Source organism: Homarus americanus, unplaced genomic scaffold (assembly GCF_018991925.1).
Source record: "Homarus americanus isolate GMGI-L3 unplaced genomic scaffold, GMGI_Hamer_2.0 scaffold23743, whole genome shotgun sequence".
In the NCBI taxonomy this organism is placed as follows: Eukaryota; Metazoa; Arthropoda; class Malacostraca; order Decapoda; family Nephropidae; genus Homarus; species Homarus americanus.
In genome coordinates, this window is record NW_024716296.1 from 355,025 (window position 1) to 377,500 (window position 22,476).

General features: G+C 37.1%; 4 protein-coding genes across 4 annotated transcripts; 2 read left to right on the top strand and 2 right to left on the bottom strand.

The window, feature by feature from the left end:
* Window positions 1-955: 955 nt before the first annotated feature.
* LOC121858083 (ribonuclease kappa-B-like) lies at window positions 956-4,275 on the top strand. Its single transcript, XM_042354319.1, has 3 exons — window positions 956-1,113; window positions 1,674-1,820; window positions 2,333-4,275. The coding sequence occupies exons 1-3, from the start codon at window positions 1,039-1,041 to the stop codon at window positions 2,426-2,428; spliced, it is 318 nt and encodes a 105-aa protein (XP_042210253.1). The 5' UTR covers window positions 956-1,038; the 3' UTR covers window positions 2,429-4,275.
* Window positions 4,276-5,890: 1,615 nt separating this feature from the next.
* Window positions 5,891-11,493, bottom strand: LOC121858084 (ATP-dependent RNA helicase DHX33-like). The gene is made up of 5 exons (XM_042354320.1): window positions 11,378-11,493; window positions 8,027-9,629; window positions 7,516-7,680; window positions 6,999-7,135; window positions 5,891-6,156 (listed from the first exon to the last, which is right to left on the bottom strand). The coding sequence occupies exons 2-5, from the start codon at window positions 9,623-9,625 to the stop codon at window positions 5,904-5,906; spliced, it is 2,154 nt and encodes a 717-aa protein (XP_042210254.1). The 5' UTR covers window positions 9,626-9,629; window positions 11,378-11,493; the 3' UTR covers window positions 5,891-5,903.
* Window positions 11,494-12,230: 737 nt separating this feature from the next.
* LOC121858085 (enoyl-[acyl-carrier-protein] reductase, mitochondrial-like) lies at window positions 12,231-17,184 on the top strand. The gene is made up of 6 exons (XM_042354321.1): window positions 12,231-12,424; window positions 12,863-13,102; window positions 13,345-13,497; window positions 13,744-13,865; window positions 14,384-14,519; window positions 15,240-17,184. The coding sequence occupies exons 1-6, from the start codon at window positions 12,236-12,238 to the stop codon at window positions 15,495-15,497; spliced, it is 1,098 nt and encodes a 365-aa protein (XP_042210255.1). The 5' UTR covers window positions 12,231-12,235; the 3' UTR covers window positions 15,498-17,184.
* LOC121858087 lies at window positions 16,385-22,186 on the bottom strand. The gene is made up of 7 exons (XM_042354322.1): window positions 22,100-22,186; window positions 21,208-21,373; window positions 20,885-20,946; window positions 19,574-19,744; window positions 19,301-19,450; window positions 17,715-17,927; window positions 16,385-16,942 (listed from the first exon to the last, which is right to left on the bottom strand). The coding sequence occupies exons 1-7, from the start codon at window positions 22,151-22,153 to the stop codon at window positions 16,790-16,792; spliced, it is 969 nt and encodes a 322-aa protein (XP_042210256.1). The 5' UTR covers window positions 22,154-22,186; the 3' UTR covers window positions 16,385-16,789.
* Between the last annotated feature and the right edge of the window lie 290 nt (window positions 22,187-22,476).

A 22,476-nucleotide genomic window follows, 5' to 3' on the forward strand; every position in this document is an offset into this window, starting at 1 on the left:
AGTCAAGTTTCGACTATTTAGTTAAGCCGTTTAGGTAGATGAATTCTTATTAGATGAAAATAAATAAATTCTCAATTCTGTTTTTTATTTTTTTTAGATACTGATAGTTGTGATATGTCAGCAATGTTATATAGTTTTATTATGTTAATTTTCAGTTTTCAGTCTCATACTTTTACTGTTATCCTCTTCACCACTGATCGGCTCGTGAGTCTCTTGGGCGATCGGTCACGTCTCTGTCACACACTGTTGGCAAGTACTGGGCAGTCACCGGCTCCTGAACCTGCTCCAGTGTTGGTCAAGTCTGGTCTTGAGACAGCTCACACTCGGTGCCGTCACAACACTCTCTGGTAGATTGTTCCAACAGTTCACAACTCTCACTCAGTAAAAGTTTGCCCCTCACAGTTTTCTGGACTTGAGCTGTGACCCCTTGTGGGGCGAGCGTCTGCCAGCTCCATGAGACATAAAGGCAAGCATGAACCTAGCATGGTTCCCTGTTGGGCACTGTAAACGCTTCACCTTACACAGGCTGTAGGGGAGTGCCCAATAAAGAATAATAATAATAATAATAATAAAGGACACTTGCACTTCAAATATTCCCGCCTCTCCACACTCTATCATTCCAACATCTTTGTTTTGTCTTGAAATGAAGTTAATTACGTAGGGTTTTTTTTTAACTTTTCTATACAAAGTGAAAAAATGATTGAACATTAAAAATTCAATTGTTTTTATATGAATCAGATGTTTGGGTCAAGTCAGGTGATCAATGAGAGGATGAAACGCAACGAGAACAACACTAATAATATATATTCCAAAATCACCACAATTTGACAATTTAAGAAGTATTTATGAATTAAAAGAACTTATTTACCGTTTAATTATTTATTATTTGTTAGTAATAATAATAAAAATATATGGTTTAGATAGATCTTAATTAATTTAGAAATAGTTTGTACTCTCCAGCCATCAGATCCAAACAACACTTGAGGTGGTCACGGGTTGACAGGTTTAAGTCCTCTAGTTCACAATAACTTCCTCAAGATGAATATGAAAATTTGTGGCCCCAAGTGTTCCCTGTGTTGTACTCTGATCAGTGCATGGGGGATAGTGCAACTGGTAAGTGGAAACACGATATAGGGAGTGTATAGCTGTGGTGGAGTCAAATTTATATACTATACTGTATATATATTTACAATTGGTTTAGCTAGCAGGTATACAGGTCAGTATGCATATTTACAACGCATAAACTGTTTAAAAAATTATCATGACTGGATATTAGTGAAATTGTGAAGTATAAGTGTGTGACCGCATCTACACCAAGCTTTATCCCCCTTGGTCTATATCCAGTGTTAGTACAGGACACCAACACCTCAATGTTAATACCTGTACATATATCTATTTCAATCTTTGTTCCATCACTTTCATATTAAATACACACATAACTCAACTACAACCTCAGTTCTCTTGTTAAATGTCGAAATATTTGTTTATATAGATGAATATTATTTGGTACTGTATGTAAATGTTATTAATAAATAATAGTAGACAACATATAGTAAGGCAGTGTACAGTATAATAGGGAACTGTGATAAAGGCTGGTAAGAGGAGACAAAAATGAGGTTAAACATTACGGTAATCTTATGTGTTGTGGAACTAAATTTTTTTTGTGTTTTCAGGGAATCATGGGGATCCTATTCTGGGTCAGATCACCGGCCTTTATTGAAGACTTGAAGATAGATGACTCGATTATGCATCCTGCGGAAGTCGACATCCATGGGAATGCTAAAAGGTATCTGGAGGCGATGGATGACTCATTTCATACGGTAAGCGTTAGTTTGTGTTTGTAAAGTATGTGTGTGTTGAGTTGGCTACTCCTCAAATGATTTTTTTCTGAACTTAACTTTAGAAACAAAAATATATTACCATTGGATAAGAATTGTAGTCATATCGTTCAAAGCTCAATATGTACGGTATATGCTAACACTTGTTCCTCTTTTCTGTGGTCTAAACATTGGATATTGTAATGGTGAGTTTTTTCAGGGTTTTTATTTGAAACTTTATGCATGTATTTTAATTGGTATTTTGGTTTTTAATATGAAGAGCTTTTAATGTTGTTAGTACAAAGATTTAAGTACTGTATTGTACCTGTTGTGTATTGTTTGGTACCCCCTAATGTATAAAATATGGTACAGGTACTCCTTATGTATAGTAGGATGCACCTTCTGTATAATATGGTAGGCCTTATTTATAACATGGTACCACTTTGGCAGTCAAGTGGATACAACACATTAACTAATAGGTCAATTAACACACTTCATTTTTCTTGTGTTTACAGATCGCCTTGAACTGTTGGATAGCGGCTCTTCTGTACATAGTGACGCTGTTCCTGTCGGGGTGGCAGTTGTGGGTAAATAATAGAATTAGTGCCTAAGAATTGGCAATTGCTCAAGATCAGCCACTACTACAATGGATAAATTAGTCTTACTTGTCTCATATTTGAAGAGTAAAGTATATTAAATTTTTATTGTGATTGAGAGTATCCTTGAGCTCTGTTTTGGAGAATCATCGAGGTTTTGACAGTTATTTAGAAAAGATTAGTTGGATGTTTATTTTTTCAAAGTATTATTGAGATTTTATTTAGGAAATTTATGAGCTTTCTCTCTGAGGACTTAAGACCAGAGTAGTCACTTGTATGTCTGTATATTAGAGTTTATTATTACTCTTGTTATGATGAGGGTCATTTATGTAAATACATTTGATAGTTGTGAGGGAAATGAATATTGTTTAATGAGACCTTGAGCCTAAACTTTTGATTGAAGTGTTATATTATTTACGTTCGGTATTTCAAACAGCTTACTATGTAAAACTCCACATTGTGATGAAGATTAACCTTTATTGTCTATTTATATTTAATTCAGATTTTTTGTTCACATTAATTACATATTTCAATTATGTCTAATGTGATAAAAAAACAAAAACAATTGGGGTGAGCCATTGGAAGGAAAAACCTAAACCTTGTTGCCTGTATTTGTTTGTCATGCGGGCAGAACCAAGTTACGTATTTAAGTATTTTATTAGGGAAGCTACACTTGGTGACCATTCAGACTGTCATGTAAGAGCTCAACTTATCTACTAAAAGAGAAACTTTCATTTTTCATTTATTCTAAGTTTTGTTTTGGTGAGGAGAAGTTTGTGTCAGATGTCCTGAGTGTCACCACCAGTTTTGTTGGGAAGAAAGATGAAGTGCCTTATGAGAAGAGAAACCTTTTAATTAACAAGCATTCCAAGATCACTGCATGTAGGGATACATTATTGTGAGGCACAAATTGATAGAAAACCCTTAGCTGTAGAGAAACTTTTTTATTTATAATAAGATAAGTGTCCCACCATTGCAACTGGAAGGGGCTTACAGGAATGAAAAAATTAGGATGAATTAAACAAGTCGTCGTCTCGGTAAAATTGTCCCGAGCGACTTATATGTAAGGGTCTAGTTACTAATGGTAAATTATAGTTAAGATTATTAATATAGTTTTATGTATCCTATACTCTATGGCGAGAATTAGACCAATTTAGCCATTGCAGCATTATGTTCAGGGTAAGTATACACAATGTCAACACTCCTATATGATCTAAAAAAAACTGCTACTTTACTATCAAATATATGAGTCTTTACAGAATACTAACCTCTTCCCTTTCATTCTTTACCCAGATTTGTTTTTGTAGAGCCTATTGCACATATGTCCCATACTGGTGACATTATTATGAACTGTCTTGTTTCAGCACAATATTGAATAAGATTTTATTTCTTTACATCTTAAATGTTTTAAATAAGACAAACCTTAAAGTCACTTAATATACTTTCCCTTAATGCAAGAATGGTTGTAGAGTGAATAGTCCAACATTTGAATCCTGTACAAGCTATCACAGGGATCACCACAGTACAGACACTCCCCGGGTCACAGATAGGGTCCATAAACCAGGGTGTCTCTGATAAGCTTTATAACTCATAAAGTTTGTGAATTTTTGTCTTGAGTACAGTACATATTGGTGACATACATTACTTGGTTGTTACTCAGGTGACATGTTATTTACTCTGGTTGTGTAATTTGTTGTACCATCTTACTTATCTAAACAAATGTGCCTTTGTATGGTGATCCCTGCACTGATGTGTTGTACTGTACATATATGTAGGATTAATCAGTCTTGTACAGATGTATATTAATGTACATTCCAGAGGAGAATTGGTGTTCTGGTTTTACTGAATAAATTATATACTTATGTGTGTTATTAATTTGTTGACCTACAAACAAACGTATAAAAACACATCAAAGGTTACATGGAGTACAGACCGTGAGTGGTCCGGTACGCTCAGGTACCGTATTCATTGGCCCAACTGATATACCTTTATTTTTAATATCTGGAAATCAGAGTGATATATTAATGCAAGAATGCATAAATTAATAAAAAAAAAAAAATTTTATTATATCTTCCTTAGAAAATTAAAATACTGTAATTTGTATTAAGTTTTTCAAAGAATTTACAACCTACAGTAATGTTCAAGATAAGCAATGTGATATATATATATATATATATATATATATATATATATATACAGGGTGTCCCATACATAGGAAAAATTAATTTAATATGAAAATCCATTTTTATTTATATAATATGCTCTACATGACTACCATTCTGTTGAAAACACTCTTCAATGCGTGTCCTCCACTGCCGAAGAACACGTTCAAGCACAGCAGGAGTTATGCTTGTAATGGCGTTGGTGATACGTTGTATGGAAACTTATGGGACACCCTGTATATATATACGCAGTACTATGATCTTCATAGACTTTGCACTGTATGAGATAAACATGTTCAGATGAAAGAGGGTACAGATACCTTGTACTGTAGTAGCCTCATTGGGATAAAGAGGATTCAAAGTTAATGAAGCCCATGAGGTCTGTTAAATACAAACAAATCCCCCCCCCCCACAAAAAAAATAAAAACAAATAAATAAAAAATCAGGGTTATCAGTTTTTTAACAGACATTTTCCTTGCTTGTTTGAGTTAGCCATGATTACCTGATGGCATGGTACCCTGGTTCCCATCAGGCAAATTCAAAACAAGTTTTATATCTGGATGCCCTTTCACCAACCCACTTTTAAATGTGGAAACTGGGCATTATATACAGTATAGGACTTAAAACTATATCACACAGGCCTCATATGTCTGAGCATATTGTTCTGACAAGTTTTGTTATGCTATGCTTTCCTTGAGCAAGACAGGATACTACATGATTTGAAGCAGAGGTCCAGTCCTGGAGTCAACAGTGTGAAGTAGCCAGACAACCATAAGGTCCTGGGGACTCACTTTCAATACAAGTCTCCCAAGGATAACTTATTTATTCTGAGGTTCATAGAAAATGCTTAGCAGTCTTCAAAAAGCCATTAATGAATGGTAGATAAAGGACAATGTCCATTAGCACAAACTAACTTGGCCCTTGGGGTCAGCTGTGCTAATAAATTGTGGTAAAAAGTTTTTCTGATTGACAGACAAGATACACATACACACTGTTCTAAAAATGTATAACTATCAAAGGTAAAAATAAGATGATGTAACAAACTCCATTTGGTAATAAAACTTAGCTATGTTTATTACATATTTTCCTAAAATCAATCAATCAAGCAATGTCTTTTGTATAAAATACAAAAATATATTTCATTAACCTTTATTTCTTCTTGATCACTGAATGATAAGAGAAATTTTCATTTAATATTCTTAAGGCAGCAATATGTTTTGGACACAAGAATTCACTCACACACTCCTACTTCAAGTCACAACACATCATCACTAACTATGCAGATCACTTACGTTACTTGGTCCAAGAAAACATGTTTGAGGATTTATTTAAATTTTAATGTGACGTTTCCTGAAGTATTCCGGTGCAGTTTCAAACAGCCACTGAGCATCTACTGCAGAGTTGATGTGCATGTACGTTTTACCTGTGTGGACGAGTTCAGTGAAAAGGACATAGGCGGGCTTCCCACCAAACAAGACAGATGCTGGGTGAAGTGCTGCCTCTTGCCTTGAGTCTAAAGTTAGATATTTACCACCCAATTGTAATTCTGCAACATTAGTGAAGAGGCCGGCAATTATGCACCTGTTGACAAAAAATAAGACTGACATGAAATACCATTTTATGGCCAAGGGAACTGGTGAGTGACATCGTGACATAATCATTAAGTTCAGGATGATTTAGCAATCACTTATACTCTTTTCCATCACAGACACTCACTCTGCCAAGGCCAAAATTGATAAACACAAGTTATGATCAGTCACCCAGACTCATCCTAGATGCTTAAAGGCAAAAATTAAGTTTAATTTCATCATAATGCAAGGAAAACTATTCTACTTTTACAGTTGAAAGTTTTAAAGAATTCATTTAAGTACAGTTGGAGAGAGATGGGCATTGGCAACTTGGCTCCCTTATAATCAGCCCTGTAAGAAAGCTTATTATCACCACTTTCACCAGTGTATAATAGTTCACATCCATGTATATATATCAAACAACCACGGGGACATAACACATCCCTGTCAAACGTCCACATTTATTTCAAATGTTTCACTTTCATCATCATTTACTCTTACCGTTGTCCAGCTGTTCTCACAGAATGCTTTTACTACATTTAATAGCCTTCCTCCCACCCCTTACAGTACTAATGCCTCCCACAATGCTTTTCTGTTCACCCTATCATATGCCTTTTGCAAATCTACTATAAATCATTAAAACCATCTGTAAGTAATAAAAACCAAGAAAAATGGGAAAGATTAAAAAAATAATAAATAAATTGGTTTGGTTTCAACTGGCCAACCCTGGCTTAACATCTCACTCTGCAGGTTGACACTATACTGTATTAACAAGTACAGCAAATAACATTTTAATATAAGTTTAGTTTGGCAGCTTCAAATTTGAAGAAATATTTTGATACAATGGTGAATTACCTTCGAACAGAATCCAAGTTCTGTTGGCATGAGACAATTGATATGCCGCATCTCTGGCACACCTGAACTAACTGCTTCCGCACCTCAACGGTGTAACTCAAGTTGCGGTAGTTGAGGAAGTTTTCATGACACCACATCTGCAGGAACAAGGTTTCTATGTATCAGGTGGTGGCTTAAAATGTGTTAGTAACATGGTTAAATTATTCTAAAACTGTGGTTCCTCAACACAGTGCTGTACAGTATATGCCATTATCACACGCTGCTGAATTCAACAAAAGATTGAGTCAGCATCATCTCGTGCTTCCAAGATGTTATATAAACCAGACAGAACAACTTTTATAAACACATGAAGATTAGCCCTCCAGCTTATTCATCTGAAGATTAAAACGCCTTATGTTAATCTAACCAAGCCTAATGTAACATAGCCTTATCTCCTCATTTAGCATTAGCGTGTTTAATCATGAGGTCAAATATGATAATATAGGAAGGTTAAATTTCTGGTGTCCCATCTCTTCACCTTATTCTCTTTGGAAGCTTTGAAGGCTCGGTAGATCTTAAGCATGGTGATGTGGTCTCCTTCTACAGAGGAAAACTTGCGTCTAGCATTTACGGCAGCTTCCTTCTTCCCGCTGGGGTTTGTGTATATAGATTCACTGGATAAAATAGCCACAATTGTCAGGACCTATAAAAGATGGTAAAATCATTCAAGGTTAAAGGATAAATCACATCATACTAGTAATAAACATACATAGAGACATTGTAGTGTACTGTAGCCCCAAGAGTTTTGCTAATACTGTACTGTATAACTGTTATTTATGAGACAATATACAAACACTTCACTGAAAATATCTGAAACACTAATAGATCATACACAATGGATATACTGTACTAGCAATATTGTGGGGCTAATGGGGACTAACTTGTCTTCTATACATTACGTTCATCTCTACATACTAGCTCATTATTTCCATAATCCCAACTGCATTAAATCACAATCTGTCTCCTCAAAAGTGATGGAAGTTAGTTACCTCATCTGTACAGCCATAATCTGGTCCACTGAGAAGGATTTTAGCATAACGTGGGTCAAGGGGGAACTGTGCCATCTTCTTCCCTGTTTCTGTTAATTCAAGCATGTCAGACTTTACCACCTTAGCAGCGTCAAGTAACGTGAGTTGTTCCACTGCTTGCTGGACATACTCTGTACTTGGCTTATCTATAAAGTCAAAAGTCAATATATTCTTTATACCCATTGCTAGAAGCTGTAAGATCACACTGGACATATTTGACCGCAAAATTTCTGGCACCGGGTTAACAGCCATGGCATTAAATTCCTCTAAAGTGTACGCTCTATAACAAAAGCCTGACGTCTCTCTGCCAGCACGACCTGTTCTCTGCCACGCTTGAGCTTGAGATATCTTTTTCACCTTCAAGACATCAAACCCACTTCCAGGGAGATAATTACGTACTTTTGCTCGTCCCGAGTCAACAACGTAGCGCACTCCAGGGATTGTTATGGAAGTTTCTGCAATATTAGTGCTGATAATCACCTTTCTCTCCCCAGCAGCTGTTGCTCTAAAGACATCTAGTTGCTGATGTGCCGGTAAGGCTGCATACAGTGCATGAACTCTTATTTTGGGGAACTCCGCTAAGCTGTTGTCTTTAGCAATCAGGCGGATGTTATGTACCACAGCATCAATTTCTTCCTGGCCGGTTAAAAACACTAATATGTCATGCTGTGGAGGAGCTTCTTTATGTATCTGAATCACTGTACTCATGGCAGCCAGTACATAATCCTCCTGTTTTTCTCTGGCATAGAACATCTCTATCGGATGCTGCCGACCTTCTATGTACAACACAGGACACTTATTAAAATAGTTACTAAAATGATCAACGTCCATTGTGGCTGACATGATAATTACTCTCAAAGGATATTTCGCAAAAGCTTTCCGACTCTTCTGAGCATCTTTAATAATGCCAAACAAAACATCTGTGCTGACGGTCCGCTCGTGGGCCTCGTCCACTATAACCCAACTGTATTTACTGAGCAGAGGGTCGGAGATAGCTTCCCTCAGCAACATGCCATCTGTCATGTATTTAAGTTTTGTGCTCGGGGATACAGACTCCTCAAAACGAACTGAATATCCCACCAGTTCACCCAAGTTAGTGTCCATCTCCTCAGCCACCCTTTTGGCTATGGTAATGGCCGCCACTCTCCGAGGCTGAGTGACGCAGATGGCTCCCTTGCGATCCAACCGCTCCTCGTGTAAATACTGAGGGATCTGCGTCGTCTTCCCGCTTCCCGTTTCACCGATAACAATAACAACATCATTTTTCTTCAACTCTTTCAGTAACCTTGGCCGGGCAGGAAATATCGGCAGAGCGTGTCTTTGCTTAAGGATCTTCAACTGGTCGGAACTTTTAGTGTTTCTGTTGGCTCCATTACCCTGGACTTTTGGCTTGAAAGTTGCAGGACCTTTGGGAAACAAGAAATTACCAGCATGTTGTTTATTGTTGAAATGTCCATTGACACCTCTTATTGGACTCTGTTGTACTGGCAGGTGGGAGTTAAATACAAAGTTCACATCGGTTTTGGGCTTCTTGAGTGGTGGCTCCTGGAAGCCTGCCATTTTTCTGAAATAAAACAAAAACTGGATGATAAAACTCCACACTTCATGCTCATATTATTGAACAGTTGTGACAAAAGTCTTGTACTACTGCTAGCCACCGGCAGAGTTAGCACACCTATGTGGAGCTGGATAAAGGAGGTTTGGTAAGGTTAGGTATGTTTCTTTGGTTGGTTAGGTTAGGATTTATCAGTTTCTAGTAAATGTCGCCTCTTTTAAAATGCTTCCTATAATAATAAAAGCATCTGTGTAAAAAATGAGCAGTAAATTTGCATTTTCACCAATATGGCTCTCGAGTTGAGTAATGTGATTTTCCAATGGTTTAGACAATTTTAAGACACCTTTCTTCTATGACGCTTCCCTTGCAAATGAGGGAAGCGTCATAGAAGAAAAGTGTCTCAAAATTGTCTAAACCATTGGAAAAACACATTACTCAACTCGAGAGCCATATTGGTGAAAATGCATATTTGGTAAATTTTTCTTGTAGCACCGTTCACTTGTAGAAAGTTAAAATTATATTTTCCTAGTGTATTTGTGTGTGCTGAGACCGAACATGACCTTCCTTTTTGGCGGAAATTAGCCGGGTTTTTTTTAGCGATTTTTTTTCGTTTGACATTTTCCGAGAAAAAAAGTGCCTAAGAGACTAACAAATACACAATAAAACACTAGAAAAAAATAACTAAACCTAACCTAACCTGACCTAACTTAACTCTCACCATATGATGGAATCACCTATTTCTTACCTTATTGGCCTGGTTCTTGTTAGTCGTTGCATTCTGGGATTCTCACCCAATGCCACATATGTTGGTCTTTGCGATATTTACATTCAGTCTTGCTCTTAGTACACTTTACTGAGGCTGGAAGAACACCATGCGATCGACAAATGCTAGTTTCTACGTTTTTTTCCCCCAAAAACTCGCAATCAGCTCCATATACTTTAAGTGACATCCATCGCAGACTTCCATGGTCGGAACTGAAGTTGAATTTCAAAATATGAGACCCAAAATAAAACTCGATTTTGATTGAGCCAAATATACTCTGAATTAGCAAAAACGCTTTTGATTGGCCGCGTGATGTGTACGGGTACGCATGCGCGTCATGATTTATGAAGGAGACGAGAGAGATACGCAGTGTTGGGTGAGAGGCAGACGATAATGGTGGGAAATAATGGTAGAAAATATACATTTATTTGGAAAAGCTTTCTCCGTTATTATACATTTCCGCCGGTAATGTAATAGATAAAAATTATCTTATAATTAGACGTCTTATTCGAATATAATAATAGATTAGTGGTAGGAATGAACGGTGCTACAAGACAATAATACAGCATATTTACCAAATGAACACAATGGAATAGTAAAATTATTGTTTCGGTCATGTACCAATTTTCCGAAGGTCAGAATCGTTCAAACACACATAAGAAAACCATCGGAAAAAAATATAATTTCAACCTAACCTAAACTTAAATTCTCTGCATGACCCAAATGATAATACCAATCAAACTACTCCTATAGGTAGTGGTGTTCTCGGTGGGCAGCAACTTATGATTATTCTGGTTGTGAGAAACAATGGTGAAGTGTAATGGCATGAGGGCAGACTAAGGGTTCTCCTGTGGACCAACTCAAGTACGTGGCACTTCAGGGTCTCTTTAAGGGGTGATCACAAATGGCTTTAATACAGAGGCTAAAGTTAGTTATTCTCTATCATATCCTGAAACTAGGGCCACTACTGAGTTAAGTTTGTATGTCTACTCACCTCAGCACCTAAGTTCGGTTTTCTCAAGAGGATAATACATTATAACGGTCAGGTAACACATCCAGCCCTGAGGCCCGTCAACGTGTCTCTGTCTGGCAATGTTTATGTCCTGTACTGAGGGACCCGTTATATAAACCAACTTACATAGTTTTTTATAAGAAAGTATCGTAACTTTAATATTGCCTATCGCAGTATTATATCGTAAGAAATTATAATAGATATTTTCTTTTAGATTGGCCACCGAGGGGGCTAGTTTATTGAGCACCCCCTTACATCCTGTGCAAGGTGAAGCGCCCATCTGGGAAGTATGCTAAGTTCATGCTTGCCTTTATGGCTCATGCATTAAGGACGTAGAAGCCTGAAGAGGAAATTATAATATATAATCTGAAATTAAGAATGAGTATTTATGTAGAATTATAGATGTTGTTGTAAAGGACAGTTTTGTCTGCTACCCTTTTTACTTTTACTTTTATCCTCTTCGCCCAAGCTGTGGAATCAAGAACAGTACTTAGCTTCAAAATATCCTGGCCTCCTTCCCTCAGCATGGCCATATATATATTTATATATTTCACAAGGGAGAGCGAATCACCACACCATTGTTTACATATTAAGCGACCATCGCCGAGCTCAAGCAACATGAACAATCTTTAAGGAATACCACGAACAGAACCAAGTAAAAGTTTCTTTATGAGATATGAATAATATAACCAAACCTAAATCAAACGAAACTTTAAAAGATCTGTAGAAAATATAAATTTATGTTGTCTGTTTTCTAAAAATAAATTTATTAGCAATGACTAATAACATATATCAGTAATTTAATTTGTGGTTGTCTGCCAACATAGACTGTTTTGCGTCATGGCTGTGAGGGGACACCCAGCCCTGCGTCTTGTTCTTCGGCAAACTCTCCGGGGATATGGGGGTGACACCCAGAAGATCAGGCAGTTCTCTGGTGTTGGGACGTCCCTGGTGTACGAGGAGTATGGCGATCCCCAGAAAGTTGTTGTACAGAGAGAAACTAACATACCTGGACTAAAGGAGGATCAGGTGAGGCGTGTGAGGAAACTTTGAGCCTCTGACATTATAGTAGACGAGTGATGATTTTCATTGGTAATGATGGAGGAGGCGGTTGTCACCCGAAGGAGTTTATAGAATCAGTTCATTTTCTCCGGAGGCGTTGTATGGATTTTACCTTATTTACCTAATGTTCACCCACGAGAGGTGGCCATGCCAAGGGGATGCCAGTGGACTGTGCTGGATCATTCCATTGTTCTTGATAATTTTGACAGGGGCTATTTAGAAGCCCTGTACTGTTCTTAATTCCACAGCTTAGACTAGTAGACCAATCCTAAGGTCTACATCCGTGTACAAAAGTATTTCCTTATAACTTGGCGAGTTTATTTCCCCTCGTGTTGGAAGAGATTAAAAAACTTGTGGTGATCCCATTAAAATTGTCTCAGTGAATTAACTAAACTTATCTTTCAGGTATTGGTTCGAATGCTTGCAGCACCAGTCAATCCAGCTGACATAAACACAATCCAGGGCGTTTATGCTGTAAAGCCTCAACTCCCGAGTGTGCCAGGCAATGAAGGTGTCGGGGAGGTCTTAGAAGTTGGTAAAAATGTTGAGAGTGAACTGCAGCCTGGAGACCGGGTCATTCCCAGGGTCAATGCTCTGGGTACCTGGCAGACCCATGCTTTGGCTGCCTCCAGTGATGTGATTAAGGTAAAGTTGTACAGATGTGTGTGGAGGATTCAATTACTCCTTACTTTTTGATGACATACATAAAGTTCTGGATGAAATTTATGTGCATCTAAGCCATTATACTGTATATGATAATAAAGGCTACAGTTTTATTTAGTGTATACAGTAAACTCCATATCTTTGTTATCTTTTGAACCTTGTAACAGTGAGTTGGGTAAATGACATTTAAAAATTCAAGTTACAAAGTTGATGTATCATTCCAGATTCCTTCAGGTGTTGATTTGGTGACAGCAGCTACCATCGCTGTCAACCCTAGCACAGCGTATAGAATGTTGAAAGACTTTGTTCCTGTCAAGAGAGGTGATACTGTTATCCAGAATGGTGCTAACTCTGCTGTTGGTCAGGCAGTGATACAGGTAAAGTATTAATACCATATAATACGTCTACAAATGTATTTCTTGTCATACAACTACAATAGAACCTTCTCAAAACATATACTTCAGAATTGTATGAAAATGATCAAACAATAAGGATGGTCATTCTTCTGGGCTTTACCACATCCTTAAGAAAGAAAAGAACTCCATGTCATTTATGTTTCAACTCTAATAATGGAAAAAATACAAATTGTGGGTATACTGTATATTGTTTTGTTGCACCGGTAGATAGCCGCAGCTCTCGGCATGAAGACAGTTAATGTGGTTCGTGACCGGACATCTATTAGGGAACTGAAAGAACATCTCACTGGACTGGGAGCAACTGTGGTAGTAACTGAGGCTGAACTGAGGTAGGAACCTTGAGTGTGTCCCCCAGAAAAGCATTTGAAAATGTTTTAATAAGGTCACCTATTTTAAAATAGACTCATCCATAATTTCAAGATTAACAGAATACTTCAATCCATGACTGTAAATTCTGTCCAATATTCAATGGTCTTTATTTCACTGTACTGTAATTTGTATATAGAGAGGCTAAGGTTATTATAGAACCATCAATTATAAGAACTTTTACCCTGTACTGTACCATGATGAGTGATGCAGTGGGGTTATATACAAGATTACATTTGTATTAACAGGTACCTTTACCTTGGTGTAATAATAGTTTACATCACTTAACTGTATTTGGTGCTGAGGCTGTTTTATATATGTAAAACAAACTTGTTATTGAGTAAGAAAGGGTTCACCATCACTGGATATTCAAACCTGTTATGTTGTCACTGATTATATTTATACAAAGTGATGATAAATTGAAGTAATATTTATATCAGAAAAACAGTGAATTGATTAAAGAACTTATTTTGGTCTTTAGAAAAAGTGAAGAAGTAAAGGCATTACCACCACCACGTCTTGCACTAAATTGCGTGAGTGGCCGCAGTGGCACAGAAATTCTGAGGCAGCTCACACCACAGGGGGTCATGGTAACTTATGGAGGCATGTCAAGACAGGTATGTAATTAAGTAAATTTGTTATATTGTAGGTTCACTTAGTTTTAGTGATCAGTGTGACTGGTTGGTGGTCAAGTCACTACACACAGCAGATCACCAACCTTGTTACCCATAGCACCTCATATAGTACTGTATCATGGCTGTTAGAGGGAGTCTTTTTTTTGCTTTTCATTCTGGCTACCCCCATCATAGTAGGAAAAAGCTTATGTGTGAAAAATAAAGAATGTACAGTCACCCATAAAAGTCCTGTCAGCTCTTCTGCCGCTCCACGAACCCTGTGAACTCGAAGCAGCAGACACTGAAGCACTGTTCTGTCCATAAATACTTCGGATTCACGAGTCTGAATCTCTGGGTTTGTGGAGCGGCAGAAGAGATGACAGGACTTTTGTGGGTGACTGTACAGCACACTGATGCTATACATATGAAGGTAGGACTCACACTAAGACAAGTACCGCGCAAGATCCACACGAATACAAAAACCGCCATGACTGATGCTGCATTATCCGGATCTTTTAAAAAAGCAAAGTCCAGTGCATCAAGGTTTTACTGTACTTAATATTATAAGACATTTATAAACTCTATCATTCTTACTCCTCTCCCACTTAGAAAACAATATGTGTGAATGATGTAAGGAAAGTAGAAAGTGACAAGCAAGGTATAATTAAGTAAAAATATTATCATTCTTTCTCTAATATAATTCTTTTATTTATTATATTTCAGCCAGTAACTGCACCAGTGGGGGCGCTCATCTTTAATGATGTTACCTTAAGGGGTTTCTGGATGACTCGCTGGAACAAAGAACATTTCAGTCACCCAGAGAGACTCCACATGTTGGACGAGCTCTTCCAGCTAGCACAAGGTGGTCAACTGCGCCCACCTGACCACACACTCGTTCCATTTTCTAACTTCCAGGAAGCTCTAAAAAATGCCATGCCTAGTGAAGGAATGTTAGGTAAAAAGCAAATTCTTATATTTTAAATAACTGTGCTTATACATTCAAATTTTTTAAAAGTATTTACTCTAAAATAATTGTGTACAGTACTTACTATATTAGACAGTGGGGATATCACCAAAATCCTGTTGTGCAGTAAAATAATATATATCTTACAATATTCATGTGTCACCAAAAAGAAACTGAATAGTAAAAGATAACAGCATATGAACCAAAGTAATGTGTACAGTACTGATGCCTTCAACGTACACAGATTACTGATGATGTTAAAAGTTCTTAAATATTCTTACAAACATTCTATTGATACACTATATTGTTATTCACTCATTTTCTTGATATTGAAAGTTTTTGTGCTACTGAATCCAGTGTCATCCATGTTAAGCTTTCATTTCCTGTATCTCATGTAGAAATTGTGATTCAACTATTTATGCAATACAGTATTTATATTTAACTGAGAATCCACAGCCTGTATACAGTACTAATATTTCATATATCCACATATACAGTAGTGAGTGTCAGTCCTTACAGTAAAGTACATTGTTACTGGAAGAATTTTGCTTAAATACAGTATACTGTACTTGAGTTGCCAAATATCTACATATTCTACCAATTATCAGTTTATATTACCATCTCTGAATAGGTTTTGATTGTGAACTGGCTGGAAAAATTCTTCTTATGTCTTGGTCAGTTCATGTTGTAAAAAAAATAAAAATTATTTATTGGTATATTATACTAAAATTACTTTCAGTACAGTATAAAAAAATCTTGCCCAGCAGTCAGACATTAGACTATCAGTCCCCGGTGCAGACATCAGGAATGTCATAAAGAAGTGGTATACATTCTATATAAGAGAACGACATAAACAAATAAGAAACTAAAAAAAAAAGTACAATTAATGAAGGTGATTTTTTTACCATTGTCAAAATTTCTAGGCCAAACATTCCACAGTATGATAGGCAACAATAAAAAAAAACTCATTATCAAACTTGGCTTAAATCCTTGTGATATAAACCTGCAATTAAATAGATAACATGACGATTATCACCCCTAACTTATTTCACCTTAGGATTAACCAACCTAATGCTACCTGTAGGGGGATGAGGTTAGGTTAGCATAAAGGCGGTTAATCTTTAGGTAAAATAAGTAGAGGATGCCAATCTTCACGTCATCCGAGCAAATTTTTTATTGATCTGCACGAGCCTTTTCAAGATATTGCATGGGAACAACATTCTGTACAGATGGATGGACAAGGATGATGCTACATTATTGTCCTGTGTTCTCTACTGAGGTTATGAGAAAATATCATATTATTTTTATCTCAGACGGATGATTTAGCGAATGATGGTCGAGTCACAATGGAACGGAGAGTTGACATAATGGCCGAAGGGTGAATGCCTTGTCGAGCAGCCGTTTTCTCATGTTCTCCCAAATCTTCACACCTCTGTGATGCTTCTTCAGATGATTTAAGTACCTGGTGAACACAAATTAATTTTTTTTTACATATTTGTTAATGTACCAATGATAATCAACACAAAAATCCAATATACATCAAGTCCCACCATCACCATAATCTAACATACAAAACCATTCAATCTCTTGTTACTCTTTCAAACACGATTTGTTCTCAGGAATGATAGAGCAGTTCCCTGTCGATTTCTATATGTTGCTGGACTGTACTGGATATACAGTATATAAAGTTCCCTGATCTACAAAGCTAGTCTGTTTATTTGTCTTTCCATGGACTCCTACATTCATCAGCTTACACAGGGATACAGCCACTCTCTTAGATATAGTACAATGTATCTGTAAGTCTTCATCTGCTTCAGGTATTTGCAGATTTAAAGTGGCATATACAGTGAATGAGGTTCTGTTCTTCATGTAACAATATAAAGAATCTAAGGGTACAGTAAGCAAGCCCAGGATAAAGCAGTTTGGTGCAAGACAAGTGTAGAAAAATACAGGAAAGGAATACCTATGCCCACATAGTATTGGCACATATATATCCATCTTACTCTCAGTTTGTATATTTAGCCTTCTTATTTTTACATTATGATGAAGTCACAAAAGTGCTAACCGGTAAGGTAATATAAATTGACCAAAATTTTCCATATTCACAATTATTACCAAAGAACATTTTTACTTATTATTTTGATCTAAACTTTTGTATTAATCTCATTAACCTCTACTCTTTTATTATCTATTATTTACTCACATAATTCATTATCAAGTTACCACATAGCTACCTGAGTCAGTGTTGCCAGTTTGATGTTTGCCTCATGAATAAGTGGACCTGTATTAGGCAGCTCCAACTGGGTGGTAGAGTTCGTCCAGGGAGCAATGTATGAGGAATAGACGCCTTGAAGCAGTTCCTGTTGTTTAGTGAGCCTTGACACAGCCTCACACACACTACCCTGTATCTCACGTTGCTCTTCTGTTGACAACCTGAGTTTCCAGCGCTGTAATGATGGGTAGCAGTAAGATGTATGAAACGAATGACATTTTCTTAAGAATACTTGATCATGCGAGACATTACGCATGACGAGGGCGACCCAGCCATTGTGCTAACCTAACCTAACTTAACCTGACCAGCACAATGGGATATGACTGAGCAAGATAGGTTAGGTTAAGTTCCGTTCCATTATGTTAGGTTAGCTTATGTTAGATTATATTAAGTTATGTTATGTTAGGCTAGCATTAGGTAAGGTTAGATTAGATTAAGTAATGTTAGGTTAGGTTTAGATAGCATTAGGGTGATTAATCTTCAGGTGAAATAATCTGGGAGCTAATCTTGTTGGGCCACACAACCATATACAGGTAGTTCTGCTATAACGCGATAATTGTGTTCTTGTAAAATATCGTGTTATAGAAAATCGCGTAATAGAAATAACAGGGCTTATGGAGAAAATAGGGTTAGGTGCAGTTTACTCGAAATCGAAAAAATTTAGTAGTTAGCCTAACACAAAGGATAGCACAGTCTAAATAAATGTTACATTCATATCTAATAATGAAATCATACAGTAAATTTAACACTTTACCTTGAAAAAATATGAATGTAACTTGATGGGGAGAAGGGTGATTTTGAGGTTGATAACATCAAGCTTCTCTTCAAGTGTTATATCCTTTCTTTTACGATAATCACCGGGAATTCTATCATCAGAATGCTTTTTGGAGATATTCTTCTTTACCATATTCACAGTTAATACCACAAAATTGGAGAAATAGTAAGCAAAAATCGCGTTATAGCAAACAAGCGATCGCGTTATACAAATATTGTTCCGAATTCATAAATCGCGTTAGAGCAAATTCGCGTTATCAAAACACGCGTTATAGCAGAACTCACTGTACAATGTTTCATCAAAATCAAACTGAAATTGTTAAAGACGCATTCATAAAAAGTCTGGATGGATGGGTGGATAGATGATGGATGGATAGATACTGTACTAGTATTCCCATAACCCCTGTTGCTTGTCTACCACTATCCTAGCCAGGCTCGTCTATTAGGGTATGTTTTCCTCTAGTGTGCAGTGAGCTAGTTCACATGTTCATCAAGTTAAGTAAGATTTCTGACTTACGAGACTGTGAGAAAAAACACACACACAAAAATACTCTTAAGCCTTATTTGGCAGTGTAGGATTCTGCATCCCTCCTCCCTAAAGCAAAAAGATAAAATATGGTCAACTAAAACTTCCCATAAATGGTCACTAGCATTCCAACAGCTAGCTACAGCCTATGATGACCAGCATTAGAAAGTTAAGATCCATTATATTACTTTCTAGAGAACTAAAAGATGAAACAAAATAGTAAAATGTGTAAATGACTGAATGCAAACCTCATCCATGGTGTTATATTTCTCCATTGCTTCACTATGATGTTCTTGGGTATCCAGCAGTAAGTCAGCTACAGGAAGGTTCTGCCTGACTCTGCACCACGCTCGATACTTCTCCTTCAGGTCTGCTGGTACGACTCTTACACCTCCCTCCTGTGATTATAGGGATATACTAAATTTTGGATGACAAGCGCTGCATCAGGAACCTTATCCATAAAAGTGCTTTCACAATCTCAACAGATATATAAAGGCACCACAAGTGGGTCATGTACAAACCCTCATTGTTGGCTGCAGGTGTGGGGAGTGAGCCAGGTGATCCAGAAGCAAATTGGCTGCTCGAGATTCTGCTCGCTGCTTACTGGCTCCAGGTGAGAGCTGACGCAAACGGCTTATACTATCAAAACACACACACCAGAACTGCAACTGTGCTGCTGCTGGTGCTGTCCCCTAAAATGGTGAAGTTAAGTGTCTTGCGAGTGCATGATGAACTTTGAAAAATATGTACAGTATCCACTTTCCATGAATTAACATACAACGTGGTAAATGAGTCTGGTGGGAACATGGAATAAGTTGCATTCAGAATTGAGATACAGTACTGTACAGGTAATCTTAAATTACTATCTAATATTTTCATATAAGTTAGGTACAGTGCAACACACACATTCACCCACACCCACCAAACCACACACACACCCATGCTCACTCATCCATATATATATATCCATGCTCACTCATCCATATATATATATCCATGCTCACTCATCCATATATATATATATCCATGCTCACTCACCCATACCCACTCACAAGCACACCTTATCCTCTGGCCACCAGGGCAGGAGGATGTTACTATGGCACTCCATAGGATGAGCAGCCTTGGTTTTAATGTAGACCCCTAACCCCCACCTCAACTCCACTCCTACAGGATACACCAACACACTACCCCACCAAGGAATCAGTGCAAGGACTGACAATCAATTTCTCGACCGAGACAAGAGTGACAATTTCATTTAAAAAAGAGTGGAAGCAGTGTGGAACAGTGCTGATTGGCAGATGTGGGCTGCTGTAGGGCAGGGAAGGCAATTCTGTCTTCTTTGCACTTACTTAAGAATTCTGGAACCTTGTTTGAGTGAACTGAAGCCGACAGCATCCAGCAGCCTCCAATACACCCTTGTCAGCTGTGAGACAAAACAATGGATGCCTGGATGACAGCATTGTTATTCTAATAAAATCCCAGTCGTCTCACAATGGTTCTTTATCCACGTACAGTTGTTGAACACCACAGCCAAGACCAACCTTATTCCAACCTCTGGGTAAACTACCAGACCCAAGTTAACTTGTATGTTTATCCCACATTTCCTCCACATTTTATACTGAAAGATTTGGTTAAATAAACCACCCTCCAATACCACCTTAATAATTTCTCTTCATTCTGTTCATTGCATATTTTTGCATTTGGCGGCAATTTTCTATCAATAAACAGTTCATTATTATTACACCTTACACTTACCCCCTTTACACACACACACACATACACACACACACACACACACAAAGGTCATAATAAAAGAGGTTCTCAATACTTACATGAATGACATCAGAATCTCCTAATCGACATATTCCCATGCATGATAGGGACTGAAGTATTCCTGTGAGAAATAGTGAAGATAAGTACCATTATACCAAGAGAAATGCACAATATTGGAGAGTATTATTATATACAAACTAAAATATCCTCTAATTATAAGACTCATGCAATACTTCTAGATTCTGTGGTTTAGTACTTAATGGGTGAGCATAGTGTAAACAGCATCATGACTATAATCAGGAAGAGAAGATTTAGTCCAGTTCCAGTTGAAGGACACACCCATGGATCATCAACTGAACAGTGGTAGAAACTATAGCCTTACTATGGATGAGTGAATGCTGTGGTACTGTGGCTAACTCGGCAGCTTCTGTCGGACACAACTGACTCAGTACCCACATCATTAGTTTTTGCCTCGGTCCCCCAGCAGTCAGGAGCACCGAGCGCACCCAACTTGGCTCCAGAGTTTCCATATCATTATACTCAAGTGCCTGTAATATAGAAACACAAGTTATGATATGAGACAAAGTTCCATAAACCATTCATCTGCCTATAGGTAGTTATTATCAGTGGATGTTAGCTGTAGGGACGGTGGCCATCATTAGGTGGAGCAGCCTTGGTGAATGGGATAAATTTGTGTGTGGGAATAAATATAAAACAAAAAGATTATGTTCTGATTCATCTTAAGTGTGAAGTTATAATATATATCTCCATGGAACAGAGTAGGTCGACCACGGAACCTCGTATGTGGCAGAAAACTAACAGTGAAGAAGAAATATGTATCAGTGCAAGAACCGATAAACGTAAAATTACATAATGCTGCTTTATCAAAGTTAGGGAGATAGGTAAGGTTAGGTAGGCTTGGTTAGTTAGGTCAAGTTATATTATATTTTATGCACTGTCGTTTCCAAATATCACCTCCAGAAATTTTAGTTCAATTCCTTACCTTATTTCTACTGCTAAATTAGTTATACACCTTTACCAAATTAACTTACTATCTAATAATAAATACCTGAACTAAATGTGTACATGATGAATCAATTTGAACATATGTTACGATTTTATGAGATGAATACACACAGCCGTCAAGGTCGACTGAGGCTCAACGAACACTAAAAACTTACTTATTCTCATCTAAATCACAAAAATACAAACTTGTACATAAGTTAATGATATTTATGGTTATAAACATGTATTGATAACCTTAATACACTCACTTGTATCTGAGTAATGATGTATGTAATGACTTCTTCCTCTTTCGGTCCTGACATCTTCTATTTGTAAACAATAAACATACCCGCCAGAATGACCAGTGTTAGAAGAATTACCACGAACACGGCCACTGACGTATTTGTTTATTCATTCACTTACTTCTAAAATTTAAAGTAGGATATATGTACATAATCTATATTTAATATTAATATGGTTATTTGTGTTTGATAATGAGCTTAGTTGATTAAAATTGACTAGGAAATAAGCTATTGAACAGTCAAATTCGTGGAATAATTTTAACACTGGGAATTTGATAATCAATTGAAAAAAAATTACACATATCAATATAACATTTTCAGTACTACCTTGTTTTATGTTTAGT